Below are 22,752 nucleotides of genomic sequence, written 5' to 3'. Positions count from 1 at the left end.
AAGTTTTTATTGGTAGGATCAGCTCTCCAGTATACAGAATATAATAGTATCTTTGTGGATCTTTGTAGCTCCAGATAAGCTGTACCACCAAGGCTTATCCCATATCTGATAGAAGGATTCTGGATCTCTTGGTAGAGGATTATCTTTGAGTGGTTCACTATAACCAAAGGTAGAGTATACAAACACTGACTTCTGTTTAACTGGGGTCTCAGAGCATTTGTATTACTATACCTTACTCAATGAAGCTACAGACATAATATTCTTTTCTAAAAGAACACACTGAGGAGACCCTCAGGACTTACATATGCAAATTAAGGGATATTCAACAAGCAATATGAAAGTCAAGAAAAGTCAAAATTAAATAATAGGATCTGGGGATTTCAAGGACTTTTGCAGAGAGATTTAGCTCATTGATTTTCATTCTCCTTGGAAACCACCTTTTAGCTGATTTATCAACTTCAGAACTTTCTGAGTATGAAATTTCTTTCTCTTCACTTTCATCTCATTACTGCTTTTTTCAAGTTCATCTTAAGCCAAAGATTCTTGTTTGGCATGTGTCTGGCTCTTGGGGGTGCTACCAGGAAAGAGCAATTTTGAGAGTTTAAGGAGCTTAAAACCTAGTACTCAGAATTTTCATAGAAAAAGATAGTCATCGCTACAGACCCTGTTTGTTTGGCTACCACACATGATGGATTTGCCAGGACAGTTTCCAATTCTGAGACCATATTTTGTATCTTAAAACTTCCTTCTTCCATTTACCCCTTTCCTTTTTTCGTATGCTGTTAAAGCCTGATAAAGGCATTATTAAAACAATTTTAGTGGTTCACCCTGATAACATTTTTCCTTATGACAAGATTTTTGCTAGAACCTAAAGCATAATAACTTTTCAGAAATCTATTTTCATTCAGATGCCAGAGCATTCCGGTTGACACATTTAGGCTTGAATGAAAGTTAAATTGGTTACAGTTGTAGAATTCACTTTCTTTTTGACTTCCTAAAGCTTAGATTTCTAAATCTGCCCCTAATCTCTTTGAGGAAAAAAAAATAAGAAGTGTAATATTATAGACTTGATAAAAAGAAAGTAGATAAATGATCTGTCAGAGTACTTAAAGCTGGAAAAGACCTTAGGAATTCCAGTTCAAGCTCATGAAGTGGATTTGTTTTCTCATTTATATATGGTTTATCAGTAAGTAAAATATAGTTGAAAATGAGTGAAGTAATTACTTATTAGGGTTAAGTAGTGCTCTGTCCTTCAAAGTTTATTTTAATAATCAAAATGGAATGCATACTTTTAAAACATGACCTCAAATGTGTTGAGACAAAATGTGGAGTGAAAAGCAAGCATCATATTTTAAGGCATTGCATTATTTGTGAAAGCTGCATCAGAAAAAAGGGTATACAAAAAGTTGGATATGGCTTCCACTGGAGTACATGTTTTTGAGTGGTTTTTATTACTATGAAACAGATTTTTAAAGCATCTGTCATCTGTGCATTTTTAAAGCATCTGTGCTTAAAATATTAAAAGAATTGTAAAATAAGTATAAAATATAAACTCTGTTCTCATTCTATGTAGGATATCATAGCATGAGAGGAGACCTACCCAGTACCACTGAGCCAGAACGTAGTTCCAACATATCTGCCGCTATAATGTTAGTATCAATTTTTATGCACTGATTCTTAATTCTCTCCTATTTATCACTTTCCAACATCCATTTATACCACCTCCGTATTGCTTATACTGCTAACATAATTTTTGCTTCTTCATTCTACTTTATCCCAGAAATCCATCATCCTTAACCTGAATTGCATTTGGTTGGGTAGGTCATCTCTTAAGATGCTCTTATTCAGAACTGCATCTCACTTTCCTTTCAAAGCAGTGCTTCTTTCCTCCCTCCCTTCCTTCCTTCCTTGCTTCCTTCCTTCCCCCTCTCTTCTCCCTTTCTCTTTTTTTCTTTCTTGACTGTGAGTAAGCTAGATGTTAGAAAACCATTCTTATTAAATTAATTTTAAAATGAGATGTGAATGACAGATAATTTACCTAGCTGCTCTCCCCTCAAACATTTTTTCTCCAATAAAATATAATTATATTTTATTTATTTTTGGCTGCGCTGGGTCTTCGTTGCTGTGCATGGGCTTTCTCTAGTTGCAGTGAGGGGGGCTACTCTTTGTTGCAGTGCGCGGGCTTCTCATTGCGGTGGCTTCTCTTGTTGCGGAGCACGGGCTCTAGGCGCGCGGGCTTCAGTAGTTATAGCACAAGGGCTCAGTAGCTGTGGCTCGCAGGCTCTGGAGCACAGGCTCAGTCGTTGCGGTGCACGGGCTTAGTTGCTCTGCGACATGTGGGATCTTTCCAGACCAGGGCTCGAACCCATGTCCCCTGCATTGGCAGGCGGATTCTTAACCAATACGCCACGAGGGAAGTCCCAAAATATAATTATAAATAGTAGAATTTTAGGTAGAGAGAAATCTTGGGATGGAGGCCGTTAAATCACATCACATAGTTTTCAGCTAATATTTCACACTGATCCTGAGAGGACCAAGTCATGTTGGCAGTCTTCAGAAAGCGCCATCCTCATCTCCTCCTTCTCATCAATGCTTGTTTGAGTCTTTCTCAGATGCTAAATAAAGCAGAAGAGCTTACATAAGAGTTGTCCAGAGGAAAATAAGTATGACTTGGAACTTTAGTCTCTATCTTTTCAGCTTTGTATACTTGGGGATAGATACACCGTATCAGTTAAAACACTTCCTGCTGTAACCAACCAGAAGATCCCGACTAAAAAAGCATAATGATGAACATACTATTTCACACAATTCCTCATATGGAATTAGGGTGATAATAACAAATATTCTTTATTGAGTTCATATTATATGTCAGGTGTTATTCTGAACACTTTGCATATACTGACTCATTCTGATGAGATTAAGGTAAGCATAATAATTTTATCCATTTTACAAGTAATGCACTGGGTTGTTCAGGCTCCAGGCTGGTTAGTTCTATGGTCCAGTGATGTCATCAAGGACCAGCTCCTTTTTATCTCTAGGATCTGCCATCTTTAAGGTATCAGTAGTTTCTCTCACATTGACTAACCTAGTTATTGCAAAGTGACTCTAGCTGTTCAAGGCATTATGTTCAGACAAAACAGTATCAACAGTAAAATGAAGGACCCTCGCTACCTTGTACCTCTCGTTTTAATGATGAGGAGATTCCTATTGGCCAGGATTGAATTGCTTGTCTATATTGATCTGTGGTGAAGGGATACAATTTCCATAACTTGCCTAGACCAATTATTTGTAATGGAATGGATGCTGGGGAATTAATTACCATGATAACCACATAATCTTCCATTGTAAGCTCTCTGGATAACCCCTAAATAGTGGGAAATAGTGGGAAATAATGGGAAAGGCAGAAATCTACAACATTTGAGGTATAAGTTCAGAATATTTAGAAAACTTCAAGGCAACTTTCAGCAAATTTTGATTTGGTTTTACCTTGGGGCTCTTAATAAACTTAGTTTTGTTTGGTAAAACTTGCTCATGTAGGCATTTATTCAAACTGTGTATCATTGATTGTGTAATCCTATAAACATAAATATTGTGCAATTTATAAAACTTACATCACATTGTGTTGAGATCAAATATATCTTGCAATACAGTAAACCCGGCTAATTTAGGTTGAGTCTTCATAGTCTGCTGCTTCCATAGCTGCTTCCATTATCTTCTTGTAACAACCTAATTTAGAAGTGTTGTAATGAGGAATCTTCATTTTGGTTTATGACGTTTAGTGGATCTTCTGAAATTTTAGAGTGTGTGATTTGTAAAGATGGATAAAGATGCAAGTTGCACCAAATTCAGCATGAAGAAATTTTTACAACAAATTCAAACTCAAAATCTGAATTCTGTAATATTAGCTTTTTCCTTGAATGTGAATTAGAATATTCTAATCCACATGTGGTAGAAAAGAAAAGTAGGCTGACTGCAGTTGGATTTCAACTGTCTTTAAATTAAACCATTCACTACATTTGAAACTTTTTGGGAAAAATTATAGAACTTTTTTGGGAAGTTCTACAATGACAAGTCCTACAAAGAGAAGTCTAGGAAGGTATTGTGCCTTTGAAAGATTGAAGCACACAACTTGTTCTCTACCAGAATAGCAGCTCGATGGGACTATCATGCTTTAATTTTCCCAAGCTGCTGACAATATTTTATTATCTTCAAGTCTTTCCTTTCTCATAGTTTCTATCCCTCCAGGCAAATACATCTTCTAAGTAGGTTCCCACTGTCCTCTCTTCAGTTCCAAAAAGTTCCTGCATTTTAAAATTTTTTGGAGAGTTGTAATCAATAGGGAAAGAATTTGGCCAATTGAATAAAAATTTGGATTTATGGCCACAAGTTCAAAGGAAGAGCTAAATAATTCAGCTTCAAGGAGACAGGAAAGCGCAGACTTCTGCCCTGAAGGCTGCTGTTAAGGTAATTCTGTTCCAATGACTTCTGGTCCTATATGGCAGTGTTCATTTCCACTTCCCTGGAGAGAAAATCTAATATGTCTGAGTTATAGCAGGTGTTTCTACAGCATCATCATGACCTCTTGGCAGAATTGTGAGTGGGGCACCCATCTCAGTTTGTGTCCATTGTACTTGTTTTTGTTTCATCTGCTTATGTATCCCATAATTTGCTTGAGTTATCTGACTACCCAGAAACTATGCAGTATATATTGTCTGAGGACTTACTTTTGGGACCAAATTTAAAAACTCATATTTTTCAAAGGGAAATGCTGAAGTTGATTAATGTAGAAGTTTTGTAGTCTGAACTTTTGAGAAGAGAGTAGAAGTAGATCATTAATTATGCGACTGCAAGTGAGGTCAATGAGATAAACTTATTGAGTGTAAATAACCTAATCTTCTGCAAAAGTCGGTAAGTAAGCTCTCAATTGACTCTGTCTTTCTTTTTTCTCCTTTCTTACTTTTAGTGCTTCAGTTGTAATTACTTTTAGAGTATCTCCCTTTACAGGCTTGGATAAAGGTGTTTAATTACTATTAATCATGAAAATAAATTAACTATTTACAAAAATTAAATAATACCCCCCCAGAATTTTTTAACATGAATATATGGAGATTTTACATATATAGCTATAATCACAGCATATATACACATCATATCATATATATGATCTAAAAACCTTACTAGAAAACATATATATATGTGTATTTATATGTATATATGTTTTCCAGTAAGCCTTTTATATCATAATCCTTGAGGGAAATATCCCATAATCTTTTAGCATCTATTTGAGTCAGTTTGTGATTTATAATTGCTAGGAATACTGCTTGAGAGGATGCAATTTGTTCCCATAGAAGAGTAACAGTGATGAACACTAAAGGTGCTAAGGTTTATAAAATGAAATATAATAGATGATTTTATAACCAAACTTTTTTTAACCTTTCCACAAAACTAAACTTTGTGTAGTTTATAACAGATTTTTAGAACTTTTTGGAATCATATCATTTTGGTATTCAATCATTTTCAATATTTCTTATATTCCTTTTAATTATTAGTAGTATGACTATAAATTCTTATTTAAACACACACAGTTGAATGAGCATCACTTGCAAGGTTTAGTTTCATTGTTTTGAACTTCTGATTCCATAGCCTCTCTGATTTCATCTACGCTCTCTATTGTTCTGTCCAAGAGTCTGGAAACTGCTGGAGAAAATTGCTTGGTCATGTCTTTTTTTTTTTTTTTTTTTTGGCTGTGTTGGGTCTTCGTTTCTGTGCGAGGGCTTTCTCTAGTTGCGGCAAGCAGGGGCCACTCTTCATCGCGGTGCGCGGGCCTCTCACTATCGCGGCCTCTCTTGTTGCGGAGCACAAGCTCCAGACGCGCAGGCTCAGTAGTTGTGTGGCTCACGGGTCTAGTTGCTCCGCGGCATGTGGGATCTTCCCAGACCAGGGCTCGAACCCGTGTCCCCTGCATTGGCAGGCAGATTCTCAACCACTGCGCCACCAGGGAAGCCCGGTCATGTCTTTTGGTGTCATTACATATCCTGGTTTTCAACTCGAAAGGGGGTCCAGAGCATGTGGCCATTTCTTGACTTGTCTGTAGTCACACTTCTTTTCTTTTTTCTACAAGCTTCTCCCAAAATTTAACACCTCCCTTCTTCCCTCTGCTCCACCATCTTCTTCTTCATCTGGTCCTCCCACTTCATAGAGAAAAGAGAAGCCAAGGTATTTGATGTTTTCCATCATATTTTTACCTTAAGGACATTAAATTCGTATGGGTTGATTCTATAAAGGAGATCGAGCTAGACAAACGTATTTGTGTTGAACCATCTCTTTTACAGGATATTCAAAGGCATATGTTATGTGTGCCACGTCACAGTGCTGAATATGAGATGAGTTTACAGTAGCCAGTAACATTACTAAATGGTCTTTAAGGAAATATAGTGTGTGGTATTTTATCATTGTCTACCTGGGACAATTCATTTTTTTGGTTACATTGCCTTTCTTTTTTATGCTCTCTCCTTTTCCCCTTTGCTTTTCTTCTTCCTTCTCGCACTTTTCCTAATTCCTCAGTCCCTTCTTTCTTATGTTGACTTTTATCCTGATATCCCTTTCTATGTTTTCAAACTCTAACTCGGAGCATGTGGTAGCATACATTTTTAATTCGCTTGAAAATATCTTCAAAAATCCCAGATAAGAATTATGGTTTTGACTAATTTTAGCTCAGGGAGACCCTGAGCAGAAAATTCAGCCACACTGTGCCCAGGATTCCGACCTCCAGAATGCTATGTTAATAAATGGATGTTGGTTTAAATCACTAAAATTGTGGTAATGTATTCTGCAGCAATAAAAAACAAACACATGCCCTTGAACACTCTGGTTTGTTTTTGCTACAAATGAGGATTTGTTGATTTTCTCAGTTGTGCCTTATGTTTCCTATTTCATTGGTTACTACTCTTATTTTTATTGTACCCTTCTATTTACTTACTTTGGGCTGGACTTACTTTTCTTTTCCTAACTTCTCAAGATGGAGACTTAGATTAAGGCTTTTCTTTTCATCTATTATCAAGACACTTTTATTTGGTTTTCAATTACTTGGAACTAAAGTCATCCTAACTGATAGACTCCGGTTGTACAGCACAGAGCTTCCCAATTTCCAGTGCATGTGCAATTCATGTGGGAATCTTGTTAAAATGCATATTCCGACTCAGTCGGTTGGATATGGGGCCTGAGATTCTGCTTTTCTAGCAAGTTCTCAGGTGATTCCAGTGATGCTGATTTGAGGACTACACTTTGTAAGTCAAGGGTCTCATTGCAGAAAAATCTACCAACAACAAAAGGCAGAACTGTTTGTATCAGAAGATAAGTAACTATACATTCTATGAATCATATTTTGATTTGTATTTTTCATGACATAATTATTTTCTACAATTGAAAGCTATTTGGTTTTTTAAACTAGAATTTTAATGTATTAACTTTGACATTCAAAATATATCTTAAAAATTTATTGGATCTGACTTTTATACCTATGTTCTGGTTGGCCAGGACCCCTGGAGCTCAATTTCTTTCTCTCTTATCAAGTTCAGTTCAGAAGACTATAAAGGAAACCCCAGGGCCCATGTAGAGTATCAACTGCTAAGAAGAAAATGTTACGTGTGGTAGAAATTAGTAGTGGCTGTTTTTTTTTTCTTCTCTTTTTTTTTCTTTTCCTTTTCTTTTCTTTCATGATAAGAACACTTAACATGAGATTTACCCTCCTAACAAATTTTTAAGTGCACAGTACATTATTGTTAACTAGAGATGCAATAGGGTACAGCTATTTTAAATGAGTATCATAAGCTATAATTCTTATTTAATGGCCAAAAAATGACTAATGAGAGTGAATTAGGACTTGGACAGGTGGAGAAGAAGGACCTCAGAGAAATGTTCCTAAATCTTATCAATGGGCAGTTAAAAACATGAGAGCTAGTGTTCGTTGCAATGCTTTACCCATAGGGGAAAACTGAAATCTAAAGGAATTGAGCAAAGGAGGTTGGCCTGTATAAAAACTCCATGGATTCACTCTTGAGAGGATCTGTGTATGCAGGAGATGTTATAGCGAATATACAAACATTCCTTAGGTGTCATCCAAGCTGTCATTCCCTCATTCTCACTAACAGTACCCTAATATCTTTTGGTGAATTCCCCCATACTTCATGGATTGGTGCTGTTTGGTGGAAGCCAATTGACACGCCCCATGAGCCTGGCTGCAGTGAGTCATTCAGAGGTGATACAGGAGGAAGAATCCCATTACTTGGGCAGAAGACACATTTTCTTTCTCCCACTATGTGGTGTGAGAATAAAGGCTCTGAAACGGTGGCAGCCCAGTTTTGTGGCTATGAATGGAGACCTTGGAGCCACCTAGAGGCCACAGTGCAGAGACTGTGGATGGAGCTCATTCTGTAGGAAGCCGACAAGAGAAACAGAGAGAAGTTGAGTCCTGAATATATTGCTTGAGCCTCTGGAAAAAATCTCACCAGAAGCCATCCTTGTTTGTAAAATTTTAAAATATGTGAGCAATAAATTGTCTTCATTTTTAAAAACAGTTTAAGATTATAATACCCATTTTATTATACTCATAAATGATAAGAATTGTTACAGTAGATAAACTACGAGAGAAGGGAATGCATTTACCTCTGTATTGCCCAAATTGTGCATTTTATCATTGAATAAATTAGATGAGAAATCACAAAAGCAGTCTAATAATAGCAAAATTTCCCAGGGAATATTGCAGGTGCCCTGGACTGACAGGAAGGAGATCAGCTAGAAAAGACCCAAATTTTATAACAGAAGAATGACTTGGGAAAGAAAGAATTGAAGAGATGAAGACATCCAAGGGAGGTACATCTGTGACAAGAGTAGCAGAAGGCATCTCCTGGCAGGAATTACATCAGCCAGCCTTTTTATCCATCGTCCTTTGTAAATTGAGAATCTTTAAATCTTCAGGATGCTGAATGTGCCTATTTACCATTTTAAAAACATTAAAGAAATAAAACTGGCCAGAAGGAGTTGGTACCAACTTATTGTGTTGTCCTGGATGAAGATTTTCTCTGGATATTGGATGAAGGCAAGATCCTACAGAATTACAACAGACTATAAAATAATCCGGGTCCTTTATGGCAAAGACCTTTCTAATATTGTTTCACAACATGATGTAACTTACTTTCAGAGAGAGCTACAAAAATTTGGCCTCCTAGGGAAGGATTGGGATACTGAGAGACCCACCTCATGGGGCAGAGAATTCTCTGCTGCTGCCATAAAAATATTTTGTCCCTTTTCATCATGTACTAGGAACTGTGAGTACAGAACACTTTTTAAAAAGTAAGTTTCATCCTTCCCGGATGATAAATATTTTATCTGAATATTTTACCTGAAGCAATGGGAAAGGAATATTGTTGGCAAATACCCTGGTGTTTCTAAATAAATAGCCCTTATTTAGAAAGGACCATTTTTGTCCTTTATGTTTCTGTGAAAACAAAGAAACAAACAAAAAAATAAATGAAGGGAGAAACATGTCCCAGTGAGTTTATAATATCTTCCCGAAGAAGAGGAAAAAAGGAGTGAAAAGCCTGGTACAGTGGTGGCCAGGGATAGCCTGCAGAGACCCTTCTGCAGGTGAAGGGAACCTCCCACTGATCTGGTCTCTGAAGGACCAGTGCCAACTCTGAAGCCCAGAACGACTGGGTAATTGAAGGGTGTGACTATTAGGTCAAGGACAGTACTGGTCATTGGCACCACACCTGAAACACATGATAAGCAACCCTCTTGGGCCACATTCTGTCTTTTGCTGCTCTAGAGTTTCCATCCCCTTGTGATTACAATAATCAAATTAAGATCTGGCATCCCCCATTTCCTCCATCCTTAGGTTAAATTAATCCAGATAGCCTTGATTCATAAAGTTCCCTGAAATTTTCAATCAACTTCCATGGTGCTTCCTGCCAAGTGATGTGTGCCCTGCTATTCATTTTCTGACCACTCATTGATATTTGTGACTTGTTTTAAAAAATGATAGACCACTGTGAAGGGTCTATATTGAAGTCTTTCCGGCTAATTGATCATTCTTCCTCTTAATGAGTAACTTTTTCTAAAATCAAAGCTGCCTGGTTTATAAATCCCCAGTTGGCAGTGTTTCCCAGACCAGCGGTACCGATGGACAACCTCTGCTAACTAGGCTTCTTAGGAACTTCTTCCTGGCAACCTGTTTACTCTTATTTTGAAGGTAATGATAAAGCATTTCAGTGTATCCACAAATAGCAGGATAAGTGTAATGGTTAACAAACCCATTTCAGGAAATTACTGACTTAAATGAAATAAACTCATCTCAACTGGACCATTTTCCACACCCCTGGACACCAATTTGTGTATGTGTATTCAGTAGTGTCCTTTAGAATTTTCTGTACATATTCTTCCATATTTTGCTTTAAAAGTGAAGGCCTCCTTAATATTCAGTATTTAACTTTATTTCAATCTCTCTGAATTTGATCATCTTCCTTTTATTTAAAATAATTACATAAAGGCGAGACCCTGTTTTCAAATGTTTACAATAAAATGCATTAGGTAGCAGAACATCTAAATACAAAATGTAGCAATATAATGCAGGACCAATTACCAAAGTGTCAAAATGAATACATCAAGCAAAATGGGCCTCCCTATGACGTCAGTTGACGCCGCCTCTGTGCTAACAGAGGAGGAGATGGGAAGGTGATCAGTCCATCAGTACTTCTTCAGTATGGTTATGGGTTGTTGACCCTTCTGCTTTTACTTTAGGGAAGCATTTTAATAAAAGAGCAGTTAAGCCAGGATCTTATCTAAGTACAGCCCTCTGTCGCACTTGGCCACGTGTGTGTGTGTGCTGACATGCCTCTTGCTTTGTCTCATGCATTTCCTGCACTCACATTGGCTCTCACCGATGCCTGAGGGGGTTGATCCTACCCTTTCTGCTGCCGAAAGTACACAGCAGTAGGCCGTTTCAGCATGTTTCTGCCAGGTGCTAAAGTTTACTTTCCCTGGCAGCTGGGGCTCCAGCTCTCTAGTTTGATATGTAGGCAGGTCATCCTGAGTCAGAGAAACCTTCACTCCCACCAGGAATGATAGAAAGACTATTCTGAAGGGACATTAGCTCTGGACAGAAAAGGGTGAGTACACTTAGACCTTACTAAAGTCATTGACCCCAGGTGGGTGCTGGGCTGGTCACTTTCCCTCTGGGGTAAGGGAGGTGTTGGCATTTCAAATTCATCTCCTGATGATTGGGAAGGTACAGTTTAGAAGTAGAGCTCTTCACAGAGCTACTTCTTGGTGTAACTAGGAAAAAAAAAAACTCAAAAGAAAAGGCAACCATTTATGGAAAATTATGGGGAAATGATTTAGCTGTACTACTGAGAGTTTTCAGTAAATATTCAGTATTTTCAGCCTCTTAGTCGGTATTGGTTCTTTGCCTCTGCAGAGGATCTTCCTTGAAGTGAATACGTTTTGAGAAAATTATCCCTTGATATCATGTGCCCCATTCTATTCCATACAGCTTGTTAACAGAAGAGTCTGTACTCTATTTCTACACCCCTTCGTCTCCCATTCTATTTCTATGTTTGCACAGGAGATCCAAAACATCTGGTATCTGCTTCAATATTTTACTGCAAATTGGCTCTTCCTCTCATGTTTTCTATTTTTTCATCATTTCATCGAAACTTTAGTCATCTTTGCAGTTCTATTCTCAAATGAAATACACTAGATTTCTAGTTGGAAAATTTTCTGAACATTGCTTCAGTTCTTCCTTTACTGAAATGATTGACAACTTGTTCCTTAAAACTCAGCCCTCCCTCGGCTTCAGTCATATCATTCTAGTTTTTCTTTCACCCCTGTGATAATGACTTCATGGCCTATCCTTTGTACACTAACCCCTTAAATACTGCTATTAACAGGGCATCCAGTCTCAGCTTTTTTTTCCTTCTATTCTTGCATATTCCTTCATTTTTTTTTCATCAAATGTCTATTGAGCGCTTCTTATAGACATGCTCCATTCTAGGTGCTAGAGGGAAGGCACTGGATATATTTTAATGATATGGCCAATTATATATCCTGATGGATCCAAAAAGGGGTGTAAGACAAGAGAACTTAGTGGTGACTCCGGAGATTTTGCTCTGATCAAGTGGAAGGATCGAGTTGCCATTGTTTGATGTGGGCAAAGCAGTGAAAGGAGAGGTTTTGGGTGGAAAAACCAGGGGTTCGAAATAGACTCATAAGTTTAGGATCTGCTGTGGTTTGTGTCCCCCTAAAATTCATATGGTGGAGTCCTAATGTGGAGGTATTTGGAAATGGGGGTCTTTGGGAGGTAAATGGGTCATGAAGGTGGAGCTCCCATGATGGGATTTTTGTCCTTATAAAGAGAGGAAGAGGGCTAGTTCTTTCTCTCCCTTCATGTGATGATGATATAGCTAGAAAGAAGCCATCTGCAACCAGAAGAATGTTCTCACCAGGAACTGAACTGGCTAGCTCCTTTATCTTGGACTTGCCAGCCTCCAGAACTTTGAGAAGTAAATGTTTAAGCCACACAGTCTATGGTAATTTATTATAGCAGCCTGAACTAAGACAGAATTTGTTTTAGAAATCCAAGTATAGACATTCAGAAGTGATAGTTGAAGTGATCTAAATTGAAGATATGCATTTGGGAGTCTTCAGAATAGTGATAGTATTCAATGCTTTGATACTGGTTGAAATGACCAAAGAGAAGAGAACAGTACAAAGCACTGAGCTATGGAGGATTATGCTCCGTAGGTTTTTTGGGGGAAAAAAGGAGGAATCTGCAAAGGAGACTGAGAAGATACTTTTGAGGTAGGAGGAAAACCAAGGATTTTGTTGTCCTATGAACCAAATACAGTAAGGAAGAGGAAGTGACTTCAAGTTAAAGTTGTGTTGGTCTAAATAAAATAAGAATGAAACTGATCATTGGATTTAGTCATTGGAAGCATCTTGGCCATGTTAGCAAGAGCAGTTTTAGTGCAAGTGTTGAGGATGAAGGCTCCACCTGAATGAGGTTAGGAGACAATGGGAGGAAGGAATTGCAGGCTGTAAGACATATTGAGGGATCACTCATGTTCTTATCTTCCACTATCTCTCTATACATGCTCACAGCTATCACATTTATATGTATTTCCTTCGATGGAGTACTATTCAGCCATAAAAAAGAATGAGATAATGCCATTTGCAGCAACATGGATGGACCTAGAGATTATCATACTAAGAGAAGTAAGTCAGACAAAGACAAATATCATATGATATCACTTACATGTGGAGTCTAAAAAAAATGATACAAATGAACTTATTTATAAAACAGAAAGAGACTCAAAGACATAGAAAATAGATTTATGGTTACCAAAGTGGAAAGAGTTGGGGGAGAGAGGGATAAATTAGGAGTTTGGGATTAGCAGGTACACACTACTATGTATAAAATAGATAAGCAACAAAGACCTACTGTATGGCACATGGAACTATATTCAATATCTTGTAATAACCTATAATGGAAAGGAATCTGAACTAAATCACTTTGCTTTACACCTGAAACTAACACAACGTTGTAAATCAACTATACTTCAATTACTGATAAAAAATTTATATGTATATCCCAGGCTTCTCTGAGCCTGGTTTTTATGCAGGTTTCTCAAAAAAAGCCCACCAAACCCAGATAAATCAATCATGTCCTTGTCTTCCTATTTTGCCCAACAAGAATTATAAATCCGCTGAAGTCAGTTTTCTTTCCATCCTGCTCCATTGTACACACAGAAGGGCCCAACCATTTGTGTCAGGCTTCATACACTGATCTTTTTTCAAAATCTCACTTATTTCATTTCATTTTGGAGTGAAAGCACAATGTGACTGAACTTTTGAGTTTCTGTTCCCAGGAGACCGATGAAATGATGAAAACATAAAGAGAGTAAAAAGAAGTCAGATTTGTGTCAATGAACCCTTTTGTTTCAGCCACATTGAGTTTTAGGTGAAAATAAGACATTGATGTAGAAAATGGAGATGTGATGGCTTAGAGAGGAAGATTAGAGGTAGGGCAGAGATGAAAGTGTATAGATTTTCTTTTTGATATTGACAGTAAGTAGCTAACAGCTATAGCTAGTAGGTTCAAATTATAACCAGAGCACAATTTTCAACATTACATAAATCATCCTGTGTAAACAAAATCACAAAAAAAATTACTCTCAAGCCTTCTTGCTTTCTTCCTGAATGAAAGAACTCAGTAAAAATATGAATATTGCATGTTCTCAAATGAAATCTCCAGGATATTGTGAGATTTATAGAAAACCCACATGCGTTGTTTTTAATGGGGCCATTTTGAAACTTCAGCATTACAAATAAAATACATTTTAAATTAAGGAGTTAAACTTTTTGCAGATAAAATTTTAGCATAAGTGTTTTTTTCCCTCAAGTGAAATTATGACCAAATTTATTGTTATATTTTCACTTTTAAATTTTATTCAATGATGGTTTGAATTTAAAAGTGAAATTTCTCACACTGTTTAGAACTTTAGGTTTAGAAATCAGACCATAATAGTGTCATTTGCAGCTGAGCCCCATACAAAACCTCATTGAATTGTTCACTGATTAAGTTGCTGAAATTTTCCATTTGGCTCTGTTTGAGGGGCTTCCAGGGTCTCTTGTCAGTGAAAACACAGTTAATAATTGTAAACTCTGATTACTAATTTCATTAACCCAGGACCCAATTCAACCATGACTATCATAGATCAAAGCTCTTCTTTTTTTTCCCCCTGAAGTGGCAGCATTAAATTGTGCTAGGACTCCTTTATTTGTTCTATGCAAATATAGTTTTGCATGTTCCCTCTCAGTAAGCACATTACAAAATAAATGCATTATATTCATTTAATGTTCATGTAATATTGAATACATACGAAAGATTATATGTCATATATTTCTAAGCTTGAAGCATGAAGTATACATTAAACCCATTATTCAACACAGGAATTACAACATTACTGAAGCCATCGAAACAATGTGTGTCTTCCTACCCAGTTCCACCCACTAACTGCCTTGAATTATTTTGGAGTGTTCAAACTTTCCTTGTACTTAAAATAATAAACATAGGGATTTATTTTTACTTGTTAGAAATAAATGAAATGGTGAAAACAGATTTGAATGGATTCCTGTCTCTCCATGCTAGGGAAGTGAGGCTATCCAAGTGAGTATCACCATTTAACTTCCCCTGGAGTCTTAAGTTCTGTCAACCTTTTGAGTGTAGTTTGAATAATAGATACCTATATTGACAAGCAGTATAGTACTAGATCCTTTCAATAGATTATCTAATTTTACATTATCTAATATTTGTCATTAACTATATGATGAAATGATGGATATTATCTTCATTTCAAAGGTTAGATTATAGATGCTCAGGATATTTGTCCAAAGTTCTAGAGCTGGGAAATCTGAGACTTGAACCCAATGTTCCTCTAGTCCAAACCCTATGCTCTTTCTACTCTCAAGCACATAGCTTTGATCAATACATGATAAACTAATCATTGAGCATCAAGATGTGACTATAAATTAATCAGTTATGGTTCTTTTTCAAGGGTTTACATTTAATATCAACATCAGCTGAGATAATGTTATTCTTGTACTAACACTTCAATTGATGGCCTAAAGTTTAATGAGTATCAATTAGTCTTTGAAGAAATGGGCTGATTGGTTATTTCATATTTGGCACATTATCTTTCTAATTAGCCTTTTCCAGTATCAAATATGGCACTGCAAATTTTAAAACAGGACTATTGATGATAAAAAAAAAGGTATCCTTTTAGAATACAGGTATGCCTGTGTATCTACTATGTTTAAAAAATATCCATTTATACCAAAAAATTCTGTCAAATCCAAGGAAATTATTAAATGTAGTTTAAGAAAACATATATAATTAAGCCCAAGACCTAGGTATATTTTCTAATAAGGTTGAAAGATGGCAAAACTAATTTAAGTCTTCATTCATGCATGGGTTTATTCATTTACTTTGTATTCTTAAAAATACCAATAATTACCATTTTTGAGTACCTATATGTACTGGGCACTATCTTGTTGAACTTTAATCGTTGATCTTATAATTGTCTTTTATCCTTTTAAGATTACCATCAGACGGGTATTGTTATGCACATTTAACAATGAGAAAATTACAGCAAAATCTCACAGCTAAACAGTGATGTAACCATAACTCAATTATAGGTCTATATGATTAGAAACCTGTACTTGTGTACAGAAGGAGGCCCTTAAAATGTGGTAGGGAAATCTGGAGTCAGGAACTGGGTATCAGGTTTTGATGCTGCCACTGATTTCACATGTGACATTAGACAGTCTCTCTGAGTCTTAGAGGGTTAGATGAGATGATAGCTAAGATCTGTTCTTGCTCAAACCTAACTTCTTGTATGTTTACTCTTTCTCCACAAATCATTGGTAATTTGGCAATGACATTTCCATCAACCATCTTTCTGTTGTAATGCGTCTGTGTGCTTTTTAAAAAATAAAACATTACAATATGTTCATTGTAGCAAATTTACATAATAGAAACACACTCAGTAGAGAAAGTAAACATGCTCCTTAATATTATCACCCAAGAATAATGACTCTGATTGTTCGTGAGTTATTGAAAGTAATATGTAGGAGGTACATAAGTAGATTGGGGGTACTTTCTTTAGATAGTTGGTATCATACTAAATATTCTGTTTTGTGTATTCCTTGTAACATAAAACAGAAGTCGATATTTATGTACATGTTATTAAATAATTCTTTAAAAATGTTTTAGTAATTTCAAAATATTTAGTTTGGGCAACAAAGACTTTTTTGTGAAGCAGATGGGGACTATTTGCAGCTTTGCTCTTAGAGTCTACGTGTTAGGCCAGACGCCAAGTGGACAGAAATGCAAGATGCAAACCTTGTTCATGCAAGTTATGGCGATTGTTACACAACTTTTCAAGTCAACAACAGGTCTTGAAAATCACTCATTTCACCAATGAAAAATCATGTCAAATATATTTTTTATTTCATTGAACTTTCTGGTGAAAATTTCAATAAAGGTATCTGATGCTGCTTATCAGATACATTTGGACTGTGTACTCCTGACCAGCATACTGTAAATGCTAACTAACCACCCTTAACAAAATACTAAAGGATAAACACATACATCACAGTATTTATACTAAAGTTTTTAGAGGTTAATTCCTGCTCCTTGGTATAAATTAAAAACTTATGTCCACACACAAATGTTTATAGCAGCTTTATTTACAATTGCCAAAATTTGGAAGCAATCAAGATGTTCTTCAGTAGGCAAATGGATAAACTGTGTTACATCCATACAATGAAATATTATTCAGTACTATAAAGAAATGAGCTACCAAGCCATAAAAATACATGAAGGAATCTTAAATGCATATTACCAAGTGAAAGAAGCCAATCTGAGAAGGTTACATACTGTATGATTCCAACTATAGGACATTCTGGAAAAGGCAAAACTACGGAGACAGTAAAAGAGTTAGTGGTTGCCAGGGGTTAAGGAAAGAGGGGCAAATAGGTGGAGCACAGAGGATTTTTCAGGCAGTGAAACTGTTCTGTATGACACTATAATACATGTCATCATTATACATTTTCCAAAACACACAGAATGTACAACACCTAGGAATGAGCTCTAATGTAAACTATAGACTTTGAGTGATAATGAGGTATCCCTCTGGGAGAATATTGGTTTTACTGGAGAAACAGGAAGTAACGTAATAGAGGACTATTTGGGGAACAGGAAAAACTGAGTAAGACAGTCTTAGCACTTAAAAGAAATGGAAGCATAATATTGTTCCCTGGGCACATAGGGGAGGGTGGCAGGGCACACAGGTTCATGACTAACACTCACCCCATCCCTGTAAACTGCTCCGGGAGGAGGTGTGAAAGTCAGGATGAAGGAGACTGATTTCCTTTCAGTGGGAGAAGTGGGCTGGTTCTAAATGGACCAAGCAGCATCTGAAATGACACTGGACAGAGAAATAGAATGGACTGAAGGACAGCCACCACAGAAGATGGGGCATGCTACTAGGTCTCTTCTGTGTCTCCAATCTCTGGGATTCCTCACAATCACTACGTGAAAGAACGAGCAGGAAAAATAGCAAGGACAAAAACACCATCTGTGTCCTGCTACAACTTTGGTTCCATTATTTTAGTCTGTGTTTAAATCCTCACACTTATTTTTACTTCAGAATAGAGGCATTGCAGTGAATCAGGCTTCAGTATCACCTTTCATGTGTAAGCTTTAACTTTACTGATTACGTACTTTAAAGTAATGTTTCCACTTAAATGTTGAAAGTGTTTCTCAGGACTTGCTATCAATATGTAAAACACTTGTATTTGAATTAAGCAGTACCTTTGCGTGTTATCCCTGCCCATGAGCATTTGAGGAGACTATAAATTAAATCAAAGGATAGTTTACTGGTAATCCTCAGCCTAATATATTTTCTCTCTTAAAGTACACACAAATTGGAAAGTACAGATTTTATTGTTCAGTAGCCAAATCCATGGGATTATTTTGGAGCAAAGCAAGTATTTACTCTCTAAAATATAGTTGTGGAAGGCTAATTTATGTTATGATGTCTTCTGGGGTTCAGGTAGTGCCTTTTTCCCTATTCATAATGTTCCAGCACAGGAAGTTGCCTTATTTTAGATTTTTACAAATATTACCTGAAAAAACTTATGCTATAGATTTAGTTTTCAAAGCTAAAATCTTTGATAGTGAGTATTTAAACTCCAGTTCAAAAAATAAGCAATAAGTAAACAAGTCACCTCCATGTGAAAAGTGAAAGAACTCAATATGAATTGTGTAGTTTTTTAGGGAGTGGAAGCCGGAGCTCAGTGGCGCATCACCTTTTCTGGACATTTCAGCAGACTCTGGGTCCCTGGTTAAAGACCTTATACTCTGTTTTTATTAGCGGTGGCTGGAAATGGTTTGGTATCAGGAAGTTTAGCTTGCCATGTTAACTTAGTTTTCCCAGGCCACTCTAATCCCCATAGCTGCTGTTTTTCTCTCCCAAACTGAATTGCCTGCTTGGAATATCAGACTCTTTGCTTGGGCAAATTAATCTCTCTGTCTTTGAGAAACACTCATGGTTTTCTGAGTCAAAAATATCCCTTTTTTAAAAGTAACTGTTTTTCTCCCAATAGAAGAGTCATTTCTATTTCTGCACAAGCAAGTTTTATTAAATTACTTGAAATTTCAGCTTTTTTTTTTTAATGATTAAGCATCTGTTCTTCAATATTTCTCCCCTAAATGCTCGAATCAAATCTCTACACTTCAATGTTGTATAGTGTAACATAAGAAACCATTTATTAGAATATATTTAACAAAGCTGTGATTTCCATGTTATTAAAACAAGCAAAGTGTCAAATCCTTGTGAATAACAAGAAAGAAATACTGTTAAACTCTTCATAAGGACTTTTTTCTTTTTTATAAATCCATAGTGCCTACAACCTGTAAAATGGATTAACATTTTACAGCCAAAAAGTAGCATGACATTAAAAATACACAGATACTGGGCACTTTCTCACATCAAAAATCATAAACTTAAATTTATACAACAGAATTTCTCAACCGATGCCTTACACAGAAGAAAAAGCTGTTGCCGAAACACACTGTTCAAGTTGTATGTATGAGAAGGAGAAAGTCTCTTATGTTTGTGTTTAGCATCTCATCTGGCCCCGTTTAGTATCTGCTAGACAAATCACAGAGGCCACCTAGAGGATAGCAACAGATGATCTCTTTGAAGGTTTTCCTCAGTTCTTGGCTCCGGAGTGCATATATTAGAGGATCAATGATGGAATTACACATGATCAGGATGAGATACAAGTTAAAGTGAGACATGAAGCACACACAGTATGGATTCTGGGGACAAGAGATGTAGAATATTAAGTGGAGGAAGAAGGGGGCCCAGCAGACAACAAAGACCCCAATCAATATGGTCAAGGTAATCGCCCCCTTCATGTTGGCACCTTGGCGGATGGTGCCAGTGCCTGGGAGGACGGCGATCCTCTTAATGTGAAGTCTGGCCATGAGGAACATGTGGACATAGAGAGACGCCATGAGAGCCAGCATGGTAAAGAACACGGTGATGAGGCAGATGATAACAGCGCTGCTATCTGAGTAAATGATGAACAGAATGCCCGACACCGTGCAAGCTGCCCAGATACAACTGATGATGATCGCGACCCGCTTAACCGTCATGATGTTATGGTACTGGAGGGCATAAAAGATAGTAAAATACCTGTCCACAGCAATCGAAAGCAGGCTGCAAATTGATGCAAGCAAGGAGCTACAGATCACCGAGTCAATGACATTGTCAATATTCACTGTGAAACCTTGTGCGTCCGTGTCCGTGCTGTTTAGTAGGGTGATGACAATGGTTTCTGACCCGTTGGAAACGCTCACCAACATATCAGCCACAGCCAGGCTGCAGATGAAAAAGTACATGGGTGAATGCAGATTCTTGTTCTTGGCTATTGCCACAATCACCAGAATATTCTCCAACAAGCTTATGACACCCAGAGTCACAAACACCTCAGGAGAGACAAAAAGTTGCTCGTAGCACCCTCCGTCCGAGTAGCCTTTTGCAAGGGACTCACTGGCATTGCTGTGCAGTCCGTAGGTGCTGTGGTTCCAGAAGTGGAGAGAAGTGTGCATTCCATGGTGATGGGTAGAGTTCATCCTGCACCAAGTAGATTCAAATCCCCTCTGGATTGACTTAGCCTCCTGGGTCAGGTAGCGTCAGCGATTTTCTCCACGTCTTTACGTGTCTGAAAGTTACAAGGCTGAAACTGGCATGCCTGTTGTGAATAAATGTCACGTGCTCCGAAGCTTGAAATGGAGTTTTTAGTCTCTTTCAGGTACGACTCTGATCAGCATCATTTTGAAATCTTAGGCTTCAAGATGCTCATTCAGTCGAGTCTGCTGTTTGCTTTTTTGTTCTCACTTCCACTTTAACTTGAGTCGCATGCATTCAGGTCTTTTCAAAATAATTTGCCTAGTAGCTGCTGTGCTATTGGGAGACAGATCTGTGTGCACATGCTCACATCAGCTGCCTCTCGGACGTATCAGTTCCCAACCTGAAGCTTTGCTTTGACTGTTGGTAGCTGCTGCTGATTTTTATGGTGTGTGAAGGGAAAAAAAAATGTTCAGAGTGGCTCCTTCTCTGCTTCCTCTGGACCAATCCAAGTCCAGTGGAGTCTGTGAGACACCGATGATGTTCCAGAGGTGCAAACTGCAGGCAACGTTGATTCAGATGCAGAAGCCTGTGGAATCGGGAAGCGAGCAGGATGTGAGAGACTGAATTTCCCTTTTCAAGTTTTTAAGGAAAACAGCTTGGTTCCCAGAGGACATTCTTTGATATCACAACAAGTAATCTTGAGGCACCCAGGTTTATTCCTATTTAAAGGAAGAGTGTGTGTGTGTGTGTGTGTGTGTGTGTGTGTGTTCCTGAAATAGATACACTGCCTTTTTGGCCAGGACATTGAATTTATTTACCCTCTCAATTTCTTTGAATTAAGAACAAAGGCAGTAGTGCTTCAATTTAAAATAGTTGAAACACAGGGAGAATATGTAATAATACAGGAGACTATGCTGTGTATGGAAGGAATAGGTAGGTAGTTACAATTTATCACAAGCCTCAAGAAGGAGTGCATTTCTTATGCACTAATATTGGATATTTCTCCGTAGAATTTCTTTTATCATAGCTGGAAAAGTTTTATTTTCATTCACGATATTTAAAAACAATATAGTGTTAATGTAAACTATGTTTACTCTGAACTCAGAAAGAAAAAGATCAATAACTAGGCAATACTCAGTTTTTTTAAAAGAATTATTAAGGTATAATTGATATACAAAAGTTGCACATATTTAAGATATACATTTTAATGAGTTTGGACATTTACATATATCCATGATACCATCATCACAATCAAGGTACTAAGCATATTCATTACCTCCAAAAATTTCCTTGTATTCTTTTGTGTTTCCTTTTTTTGTGTGGTAATACACTTAAGGTGAGATCTACCCTCGTAATATATTTTAAAGTGCACAATACTATATTATGAACTATAGGCATTGTGTTGTACAGCAGATCTCTAGAACTTGGTCATCTTGCATAACTGAAACTTTATAGCCATTGGGCAGCAATTCTTTAACAGTGGTCTTGGCAGTGATTTCTTGGAATTGACACCAAAATTACAGGCAACAAAACCCAAAATAGACAAGTGGGATAACAACAAACTAAAAAACTTCTGAACAGCAAAGGAGACAATCAACAGAGTGAAAAGGCAATCTACAAAATGGGAGAAAATATTTGCAAACCATCTATCTGATAAGGGGTTAATATACAAAATATGTAACGGAATAACAAAAAAACTGAATAGCAAAAAAACTAAATAACCCAATTTAAAAATAGGCAAAGGGCTTGAACAGACATTTCTGCAAAGAAGACATAGGCATGGCCACACAAAAAGGTGCTCAACCACACTCATCATCAGGGAAATGCAGATCAAAACCACAATGAAGGATCACCTCACACCTGTTAGGATGGCTGTTATCTAAAAAATAAAAGATAACAAGCATTGGCTAAGATGTGGAGAATTCTGAACTCAGTTTTTTGTTTTTTGTTTTTTTTTAAGGCAGCTTATCTACTTCATTAATCCAAGGCTTTC

General features: G+C 37.1%; 1 protein-coding gene across 1 annotated transcript; it reads right to left on the bottom strand.

Annotated features, from left to right (window-relative positions):
- Positions 1-19,762: 19,762 nt before the first annotated feature.
- Positions 19,763-20,761, bottom strand: MC4R (melanocortin 4 receptor). The gene has a single exon (XM_061169801.1). It carries the CDS (start codon positions 20,759-20,761, stop codon positions 19,763-19,765), a length of 999 nt encoding a protein of 332 aa, XP_061025784.1.
- Between the last annotated feature and the right edge of the window lie 1,991 nt (positions 20,762-22,752).

The sequence above is a fragment of the Eubalaena glacialis genome, chromosome 15, assembly GCF_028564815.1.
Source record: "Eubalaena glacialis isolate mEubGla1 chromosome 15, mEubGla1.1.hap2.+ XY, whole genome shotgun sequence".
Lineage (NCBI taxonomy): Eukaryota > Metazoa > Chordata > Mammalia > Artiodactyla > Balaenidae > Eubalaena > Eubalaena glacialis.
The sequence above is the reverse complement of the archived record's forward strand: the minus strand, read 5'-3'. Positions and strand labels throughout refer to the sequence as shown.